We start from the raw sequence: 10,752 nt of genomic DNA on the forward strand, positions 1-10,752 counted from the left end.
GCGTTATCCCGCGAGATCACGCTGGTACCCGCTCGCGTTCATACCACCTGTATCTTACAGGTTGTGCCATTATCTTATGATATGTTTTAAGTAGAACATGAATAACAGAAGTAGCATTAGTCATTAAGTAATTAAGACCACTTTGAATCAAGAATTGGTGCTTATGAACGCCCTCTGCGATTGAGAGCAGCCGCTCCTGTCTGTCGTATTTATCGTTGTGATTTTTGGGATTTAAAAAACTTGTTTCTTGTTTAAAAACACATTGCTATGGTCGAGCAACAATAAATTTATAAACAAGTCTTTTGCATGAGAGAATGTTAGCCGTATGCATTAATTAGTAGTGTAAACATCGATTTATCAACATGAGGCTGTTGGTAACACAGGTAACCCAAGCCGGGTACTCAGGTACTAGTGTAGTGCATTGGTAGTGTTCGTGAGTGAAACTTGACGTTTTTGTTTATTTTTTTGCTTGCATGTTTGTTTGTTACTAACGTAGCTGCAATGAGTGCATACTTACTACTTACCTATGTATCTTTTCCCCTACTTTACCTCGGTCTTCCTTCCTTCCTTCTTTCCTTCCTTCCTTCCTTCCTTCCTTCCTTCCTGCCCTCCCTCTTTCTTTCTTCTCTTTCACTCTTTCTAAAATCCCCCCCCCCCCCAATTTATTTAGAGTAACCCATTTTCATCGTTTTTGGTGCTAAATAAATCGTTTTCACAAACAATCATTTCGCGCCAAAACTCGAAACCACACGTTACCCACAATCCACCGTGAAATAAGAACTCGATAATCCCTGGGAACGAGTTTTCTTTAACTCATACCCAGTCTACCCGAGCATCAGTTTTTCGTTCCCTATATCCTTTACGAGACGTTTGCAAACCATTGTTTAACCGTCACTGGTGACCATATTGTTCAAATCTACATTCCGTACCAGGTCCCACGCTTCAATGAACATTACAAGGAACACGAAAAAGATCTTCCTACAATTTTGACTAATTTACATACGATTTTTGATAATATTTGTATCAATTTTTTTACCCTGTGTTTTAAAATACAAAAGCGTACCATTTTAAAACGTCGTTGACAAACACCTGTGGTCATCGTTGGAAGAAAAAGCGTTGGATTGTAACTGGAATATTTGATTTTTGACTTCGTCGTGTTTCAACCAAGGGTAAGCTGTAAAAGAAAACCATCCGTTTTTTAATTATTGTTCTACTTTGAAAACTTCAACGTTTCACTTGACTTTTCAGTCATGTTTGATTGAAATTATTGTGACTTGACGCTTAGATTTAATTTCTGTGTGGTTTTTTTTTAAGTCCTTGATGGTGAAATCCTCGATAAATACCGGTCAGTTGGCGGGTTATGTATTCAAGTGCAAATGTGTTTTAGTCTTGCCATTGTATAATCACCAGTTATCGAATCTGATGTTTCACATGAAAACACTACTTGTAAACGTATAATAATACCGAATAATGTTTAATATACTTAACGAAATAATTCTTGGATTGCAACCACGTGACTGAAAAATACCTAGAGATATAATTAAAGAACAATGAAACAGCTAACAGCCATCTTGGTTGATCTAACGACGTAACATTCACCCCAAGAATCGGGTACCGAGAATAATTGGGCATCTTATACTGACGTACGTATTTTTGCAATTGTTTCTCTAAGGCCCCGTCCACACGTATCCGCAAATTTTCGTATTTTTGTAAAAAATTAGCGTGCATCAGGGCGGATCAAGAAATTTCCGGATACGTGTCGACAGTGAAAACGATTCGAAAACGATTCGAATACGCTGCGTGTGGACGCGAACATTTTCGTATCCGCAAAAAAAAATTTGCGGAAACACAAATTTCCGGATACGTGTGGACGGGGCCTAAGTGAATTGACCAAACACTACATCAAAAACTATTACTGATAATTCTAGTTATTTCTACTCAATTGGCTTTCGTTTACTGCTTTGAATCATAATGATCCTCTTTTACACTGAGTTACAAGTTCATTATGAATTTTGACCAACTTTCACTCACAGACACTACCATTACATTCAATTTTTTTAATGCGTCGACTCACATGTTGGTTAGAGAACCTGTAGAAAAACCCCTTAATTTAGGGTCGAGAGAGCAACAAATCAAACACCATATTTATTCGTATTGGTAGAATTGATGCAAGGACTATACTATAACATCCCTGGCGCTTTTGAATATTCCCGTTGAGTTCTCTGTTGCTCAGGGTTAGCCCCGATTTTGCAATTGCACAGCATAATTATGGTTGTGACACCCGGGTAATTCACTTCAGTTACGTAATCATCTTTCAATTTCTTGATTTTGCAAGACGTTGAAAAATTGTCAGATGATCTTAATATTAATATCCTATCTTTGGGGAGACTACCAAATATGGAGACGTACCCGAAAGCATATTAAGATACTAATGCTTTACTTGACATGCAGTAACGTCGCAGCCGCCATGTTGGTTCTTTTTCTCATGTCATTCAAGATGGCGCACATATCTTTTGTCCAGGATTTATTTTATTCTCTTTGGGCATTGAGTGATGTACACCACGTATTAAATGATGAATGTCTCGGCATTTTTATTAAAATTTCTTTTAAATATGTTTGTAGTTTGGTAGTGTTTCACCATGAAGCGATGGATGGTGGTTTTAGCTCTTGTCTTAGTCCTACATAACTCTTCTGCAGGTAAGGATAACATGCGTTTAATCGTAGACCTGGTAAAAGGCGGGGATACTCGTCGTACCTTTTAGGATTCCAGATCCAGGGGGAGGGGGGTGTTAAGAATTATTCTGAACATTTCAAATTTTCACCTGCCCCCCCTCCTCCCCTCTGCCATACATTATGAACGCAGCCTTAGGGTGTCACAAATCTAAAATGACCACCAGAAACTAAGCCGGTACCTCTTGGGGTGTTTTCGAGGCAATAAGATACCTAGAGCATATTCGATAAAACAAAAGTGTTAATTATTTTATTACCCTACAGATACCGACATGAAAAATACGAATGACGTCACTCAAGAAGCCGAGCATACACTTAAAGATGACATCGCTGGTCAGGAACAAGAAGCCAGTGGGTCTGCGGGCTCAGGTATTGGAGCAGCCGTCCAGGAAGGTGATGGTCCTAATAATTGCGCTAAAAGTCCATGTAAGAACAGTGGAACGTGCATTAATGATTATAATAGGATTGATGGATATCGATGCCAATGTCAAGATGACTTTGGGGGCATAAACTGTGAAGGTGAGTGTTAGAGAGCATTTATACCAGCTAAGACCTAATAATAATAATAAGCTAGACCAGAATGCATTTCGGGAGGTTATCCATATCTGGACGTCAAACCAGTGCTTATCCAGCATGGGTAAAATATTTTGTCCCTTATGCCTTATAGTGGCGACATTTGTAGCCAAGCTAGACCATATTGCAACAGGTTTGACCCTGAATTCCGGGGTAGTAAAGAAGCATGATGCATTCTGGTCTCGATAAGGTGGGGAAAAAATCCTTATGGTGTTGCTTGTACCCAAGCTAGAACAGAATGCACTTTGTTTGGCTTTTATTAGGATATCTTACGTGTATGATGCATTCCGGTTTCGATTTGGCACATAAATTATTTGTTCCGTATGTTGTGCACCCCAGCTAGACCAGAATGCACCTCGTTGTCTGACTCTTAAAATCTCACAAAGACACCTATTTTGTGTTTCAGAGTTGAAATGCCGCATCAGTTTGGCGTCTTACGCATCAAAGATTTGTCTCGTCAGACGAGAAATTGGACGAAAAGCGAAGAAGATGCTAATCAAGCTGACGTCATCTAGAAAAGAAGACTTTCTAAAGTAGGTACCAATCCTTTCTCTTGAAACCCAGACCTCGTCTCTCTGTGATCATCGGGGCCCTCTTTACTTAGGGAGTTACGGTTGGAGTAGCGATGAGAGCACTCGTCTCTCACCAGTGCGATCATTAGGGACTTTAAGATTTGCAAAATCTACGAGGACGACGTCCACCTGAAGTGTAAATAACTCCTCTTTGGGGTTCTGTTCATTAGAGATTTCATTCGAAACATTGTCAGTAAGGTCAACTCGTCCACAGGAAACACAGAAGAAAAAGACTTCCGGTTGACGTCGCCGGCGTAGATTTTGCAAATCTTAAAGTCCCTAATTATTGTTCGATACCGTACTCATACAATACACCAGTTTCTTATTCGATACGTACCGCTGTTTTTGACTCATTTGACTCATTCGCACAGGCATAACATCGTTCAGTAGATGTGCTTAAAATCGAAAAGCGTAACAGTTTATAAAAAGATACTCGATAGCTGTGCAGTCTAGAAGTTTTCCAGCTGTTTCCCCCTCGGCATCCCATAATTTAAACGATAGAATTCAAGATGGCCGCCGTATAAATGTCTATAATTTTTTATTCATTTCGCCCCCCAGCAATTCAGACATGCACGTGCCTCTTCTTCTCAAGAAGGGAGCAGCGAGTTTTGTTCAAAGTGCCTCCACTGATCCCTTCACCATCGAATGGTACATGAAGATGACTGATAATGCTGACCTGAACAAAGATATCGAGTCTCATTTCACTCTGAAGGACTCGAGGTTCCATACAACACCAACATTGTTGGACTTTGCTATTGTGTATGAGGCCTTCTATAAACACCACAAGGTAAACTATCTGTCTGTCTGTCTGTCTGTCTGTCCGTCTGTCTGTCTGTCTGTCCGTCTGTCTGTCTGTCTGTCTGTCTGTCTGTTCCCAATCTATCTGTTGGTCTGTTTGTTCGTCCGTTCATCTGCTTGTCTGACTGTTCTCCCATCTATCTGTCTGTCGGTCTGTCTGTTTATCTGTCTATATGTCTGTTTGTATGGTCGTCTGCGCGTCTCTCTGTCTGTCTGTCTGTCTTTCTATCTGTCCGTCTTTCTGCCTGTCTTATTTTCTATATCTAAATATTTTTTCTTCAGAAACGAAGCGCCATGAGTGCTCTCAAGCGTGTACCAGCAATTGAGGACAACTTCTTTAAAGACCGCTGTTTTGCTGACCAGCGGTTAGCTGGTGCAAATCCTTTCCAAATATGGAAAGTAACGAGAGAAGCTGGTGAGTTGGAAAACTTGAATGTGGAAATATTTTTGTCACGAAAGGAACATACTTTAAAATAAAAGTCGTTGCGTGACACGTAACGCAGTATTTTAATTTCTGTTTTTAGGGAACGAGGGCGTTAGTTGGGAAAGACTTTACGAAACTTATTTAAACAAAGATTTTGACTGGCACAAAGCGTTTCGTAAAGTATTAAACACAGACGACAACGACGCACTGGACAAGGTATGTTTATCGACAAGAAACCCAATTCGTAAAGAAATAATACTCCAGGGTCTGATATTATATTATGTATATATGTCGCAAATGGCCAAAAATGACTTATTTAGCATCTTTCATAAATAACTCATATCTTTACAAAAGGTGTGAGAATGGTCCAAAATCGACGCAAACCATTGGCCGTAGTCCATGCTTTTAGTCCAAAAATGGTTAAAGAAACACAAAATACTCAAACTAGGGATGACATATTTAACTTCTTTTTTTCTAGGCGATTGACAAAGCCGAAGTTTTAGTCGTCTATTACCCTGAACTGGAAGGCATTGAACCACCTCAGCTAAACGACGTCAAGTTCAACCACACTGTATTACCGCTGACCGCTCCTATCGCTTTCTTCATAACCAAAGAGTATGAGCCCGGAGTACGGCGGCTAAGTCCAGTGGCAATCCAGCTAAATATGGACAACACGTCTTCTGTTTTCACGCCAGATGATGAGAAGTCGTGGTTCTTTGCCAAGTCAGCTGTACAAAGAGCTGATTTTAATGTACTCCATATTGTGAAGAAGAGGCTTAAGACACATCTTTATATGGATGCTCCGTGTACTCTTGTAGAAAAATACTTCTCTGAATATCACCCTCTACATCAGATATTACGTCATCATTGCCGAGCAAGCCTGGAAACTAATAAATTATTCGAATTGAAGCTGTATGGTAAGTTATGCTACCTTATTTGGTCATATGCTACCTTTTTTGGTCATATGCTACCTTTTTTGGTCATATACAGGTAGCCCACGTTGAGTCAAACAGCTTTTTGTTGAGGTGTGGTCATCATCATCATCATAATCATCATCGAATGTTTTTTTCAGGGCCAAAAGCACCGATATACAAAGCATTAAGTATTGACTACAAAACAGCAGTTAAAATGTTGAATGAACAGTACAACAAGATGGACTTTGATGACATTGATTTGTTAAAGGATCTGAAGGTGAGAACATTATCATTGTCATCACCATCATCACCATCATCACCATCATCATCATCACCATCATAACCATCACCATCATCAACATCATCATCATCATCTCCACCACCATCATCGCCAGTCATCATCATCGTCACAATCGTCACCATCATCCCCATCATCAACACCATCATTACCATCATCATCATCAACATTATCTCCATTACCATCATCACCATCATCAACACCATCATTACCATCACCATCATCACCATCACCATCATCACCATCATCGCCATCATCGCCATCATCACCATCATCAACATTATCACCCTCTTCAAAATCATAATCATCCTTCCCAATTATTTAGCATTATCATCATCATCACCATCATCATTACCATTATCACCATCATGTATCCCCACCACCACCATCACCACCACCATCATCATCATTATTATGTATCATCACCATAATCACCATTGTCTACCATCTTCGTCTCTATTATCATCATCATTATTATCTATTTATTTTATATTATTTTTCAGAAACGTGGTGTTATGGACAAGAAGACCCTTCCTTATTACCCGTACAGAGACGATGGAGTGAAGCTTTACGACACAATAAAAACCTTTATCAAGGATTACTTACAACTGTAAGTAAGCAGAAGTGTGTAGTTAGTCTGATACAAAAATGATACACTTTCATGAAGAGTCGATTGGAAATCAAGGGTAGCATAGCCTTAGTGTATTCACCGCTCGAGTCTTGGGTTCTATATTCCTGGACTCAGTTTCCTGGAATTTAATGTGGTATATCCTAAATAATTGCAATACACGAGAAGGGTGCTTGTCTAAAGTGTAGACAATGGTATTCGTGTTGATGTAGGAGGTTGCGGTTGTGTGGGAGGCTCATCACGAAGTTAACTCTTCCAAAATAAATTAAAATTAAAATTAAAATAAATAATTTTATTTAAGTGTCGATGTATTTAGTTTATGCAACTAATTGAGGACACTGAAATGAAACTGAAATGAAGAAATAATCAAAGAAACAATGTGTTTTAAGAATCCCAACTGGCAAGGAGGCAAACCAGTTGGCTATTTACAAGCATGGTTGAGAAACTGAATTTGAACTAATCAGAAACCATCACAAATACAGTCTCAGCTTGTGGCCACAGCGGGACTCGAACTGAGCATCACCGGGTTGCGAGACCGGCGTTATGACCACACGACCATGTTGCCTCCGAAACTACAACAAGGGCCTTGAAGTAGTTTTTTTTTCTGTTGCGCATGCTTTGTGGACCTCACTGTTATGTAACTTACTCTTCGTTATTGCTGGTATTTACGATAATTTTAATATTCATTTCAGATATTATAAAAAAGATGAAGACATAACCAAGGATTACGAGCTGCAAGAGTTTGCGAATGAAATGTCGATTGATGGCAAAAACGAGGATGGGGGACTGGGAATGGTAAGAATTGTGTAACCAGGCCTATGCTTTAGACTACTTTACAGTTTCTAGTTCGGCCGCAGGCAACAGAGCGGAAGACTGTGGAAGACTCTAGCTTTACTAGTATGTCAAAGAGCTCTTCCGATTTTACAGTAACGTTGTATTGAAGACCTTCTTGCTAGGTACCGCAAACCTCAAACTGCAGTTCGACGTCAGGCGTTTTCCGTCAAACGTTCGACATTTATCAAGGCGTCATAACGAAGTTGTTGCTGGAAGAGCCGCCATATTGAATTTCATTGATGCTGAGTGTTTGTCTGTGATTGCAGGCGTGTTTCTGGACCTGGTTCCTAGCGGTTAGAGCGGTAAACCTGATGCTTAAGGACACTGTTAACCTTATTTAACGTTCTCCCTATTTCTTTCACAGGTCAGGAAATTTCCCGCCAAAATCGAAAATCTCGACCAGCTGACGGGTGTTCTATCCACCTTCATCTGGGTGTTAACTGGTCAGCATGCCGCTGTCACCTACCCTATCCTGGAGTATGGCGGCTTTGTTCCTAATGCTCCTCACAGATTGTTCGCTGATTCAGAAGGAAAGTCTAAATTTAGCAACAGTATGTTTGGGAACAAAGCCATTGCATTGGTAAGTGACGTGATGTAAATAATCAAGACTGAAAGAAATAATACTCAAGGGAATGACACATGGTCTAAAAATGGGAAAACATTGTACCATAGCTGAAAAGCATTCCTAGTAATGAAAGAAATAATACTCGAGGGAATGACATGTGGTCTAAAATGGGAAACCATTGTACCATAGCTGAAAAGCATTCTTAGTAATGAAAGAAATAATACTCAAGGGAATGACATGTGGTCTAAAATGGGAAACCATTGTACCATAGCTGAAAAGCATTCCTAGTAAAGAAAGAAATAATACTCAAGGGAATGACATGTGGTCTGAAATGGGAAAACATTACAGCATAGCTGAAAAGCATTTCTAGTGAAGAAAGAAATAATACTCAAGGGAATGACACATGGTCTAAAAATGGGAAAACATTGCACCATAGCTGGAAAGCATTCGCTTGTAACGAAAGAAATAATACTCAAGGGAATGACACATGGTCTGAAATGGGAAACCATTGCACCATAGCTGAAAAGCATTCCTAGTAAAGAAAGAAATAATACTCAAGGGAATGACACATGGTCTGAAAGGTATATAAACTCCTCTTTGTTTCTTTTTCACAGGAAGTGGCCGAGTTATGCTCAAACATTGGCTCAATCCACTTGGATCAGCTGTTTGATTATTACAACAAAATAGAAGACGAACAAGGCAAAGTTCTGGTACAAAAATTCTATGACGATTTGGATAATCTGAGTAAGAAAATACTGGATGACAACGACCAGAGAGTACGCGATGGATTCCTGCCTTATCCTTACTTCTTACCGGGTTATGTTACAAATAGTATAAGTACCTAGATATCTACTGTGGAGGGGTGGGGTGGGGTGGGGTGGGGTGGGGTTGGGAAAAGTATATCGACATATTAATACTGGAAGATAATGGGATGGAATGGGTTGAGTTGGAATTGGATGGAAAATAATTGCATTCGATAAAATGGGATGCGATGTATGAGTAGAAATGGGATGGAATGAGATGAGTTGGAATTGGATTGGAAATAATTGGATGGGATTAAATGGGATGGGATGTATGAGTACAAATGGGATGGAATGAGATGAGTTGGAATTGGATGGGAAATAATTGGATGGGATTAAATGGAATGGGATGTATGAGTAGAAATGGGATGAGATGGAATGAAAAGGGATGGGACAAGATATTAAGGAAGTTTAACAATGATTATAATGATTGATTAAACTTATGCCTCAATTTTTAACCAGTCAAATAAAAGGACAGCTAAAATTAAATAATAAAAAAAAACTTAAAAAATATAAACCGTAAAATATATAAAAAGTGCTATAAATAATACCTGGAAACAATTTTTGTTTGTATTGTGTTTTAATTATTATATAATTCTCAAAGTTTATTCTGTTTAAATCTGTAAAAATAAACCGTATTCCAGTAAAATCCGATGAATTTCAAAGCTTTTGAATTGTTGAAGTTGTGCAATCTTTACTTTACGGTTGGTATTTGTGGATATTTTGACGCTGATTCGGGGCTTAGCCTGGGTAAATGAGTCTATAATCAAGGAACACAATATTGTATAAATACAGAACAAGGTATATTGTCACTCAATTTCACTCCTTGCATGGATGTAATTTTTATATCAAATATTGTTTCAAACTATATAAATGAAATAATAATAATAATGATAAACTGCATCAGATTTAGTTTTGGAACTGTTACATTTGTCTTGGCAAATCGAGTAAAGGCAATGTTAAAAGTCGTTTATTGGAAAAAAATAACAAATAATTACAGGAAAACAAGTTGTATCAATATAGTAGTTGAAAGTTGTTTGCGCCCTCAACAACCCCGTGACTAATTTGCATTATAATACTAAATCCCATTTCGTCTATCGTGAATAAAAACTATCGAAATTCCACTTGAGAAATTCTACTTGAGATAAGGGTTGCTCTTGGAGACGCTTCTTTGACAAATCAACAAAAATATCGAAACCATGGAAACAACTTAATCAACCCAGTGACGTCATCATTTGTACATCATGTTATTAACGTTAATATCATCCAATACAATGAAGCGTTTAATGTTTCAAGTTCGCTAAGGACATTCTTTATCAGAATTATAATGAAGTTTACTAGTCGTACACAATGTATACGTTGACATCGTGGAAAAAAGCAATTAACTATGTTCTTAAGAGGAGTATCTCTGTGTCAATTACGTGACAAGAAATAAGGTCGTTAAAGTTATGGCTGTCACGTGACTGCCTATAATCAATTATTAAGCATGTCGATAATTATGAACAATAATTTTATGTACTTTCGATTATCACCTAAAACTGAATCGTTTTTTTTTTTATTTCATATTTTCACATCGATATATATGTTTTGATTTCGTGTTATTGTCTCCTTATCTC

General features: G+C 38.5%; 1 protein-coding gene across 1 annotated transcript; it reads left to right on the top strand.

Moving 5' to 3' along the window:
* The first annotated feature begins 938 nt into the window (after positions 1 to 938).
* LOC116307613 (allene oxide synthase-lipoxygenase protein) lies at positions 939 to 9,190 on the top strand. The gene is made up of 13 exons (XM_089037831.1): positions 939 to 1,169; positions 2,623 to 2,697; positions 2,995 to 3,249; positions 3,710 to 3,836; positions 4,434 to 4,662; positions 4,956 to 5,088; positions 5,198 to 5,313; positions 5,576 to 6,014; positions 6,170 to 6,288; positions 6,813 to 6,919; positions 7,630 to 7,732; positions 8,136 to 8,351; positions 8,951 to 9,190. The coding sequence occupies exons 2-13, from the start codon at positions 2,640 to 2,642 to the stop codon at positions 9,179 to 9,181; spliced, it is 2,133 nt and encodes a 710-aa protein (XP_088893957.1). The 5' UTR covers positions 939 to 1,169; positions 2,623 to 2,639; the 3' UTR covers positions 9,182 to 9,190.
* Positions 9,191 to 10,752: the final 1,562 nt, after the last annotated feature.

The sequence above is a fragment of the Actinia tenebrosa genome, unplaced genomic scaffold, assembly GCF_029948245.1.
Source record: "Actinia tenebrosa isolate PJP-AT-01 unplaced genomic scaffold, QUT_ActTen_1.0 PGA_scaffold0__85_contigs__length_37466705, whole genome shotgun sequence".
In the NCBI taxonomy this organism is placed as follows: Eukaryota; Metazoa; Cnidaria; class Anthozoa; order Actiniaria; family Actiniidae; genus Actinia; species Actinia tenebrosa.

What these genes read in the sequence shown, in the direction of transcription:
- LOC116307613 (XM_089037831.1), top strand. Translation starts at nt 2,640, where the DNA reads ATGAAGCGATGGATGGTGGTTTTAGCTCTTGTCTTAGTCCTACATAAC. An exon ending in CCTACATAACTCTTCTGCAG is followed by an intron (nt 2,698 to 2,994) that starts GTAAGGATAACA and finishes ATTACCCTACAG; the next exon opens with ATACCGACATGAAAAATACG. An exon ending in GGAACAAAGCCATTGCATTG is followed by an intron (nt 8,352 to 8,950) that starts GTAAGTGACGTG and finishes TCTTTTTCACAG; the next exon opens with GAAGTGGCCGAGTTATGCTC.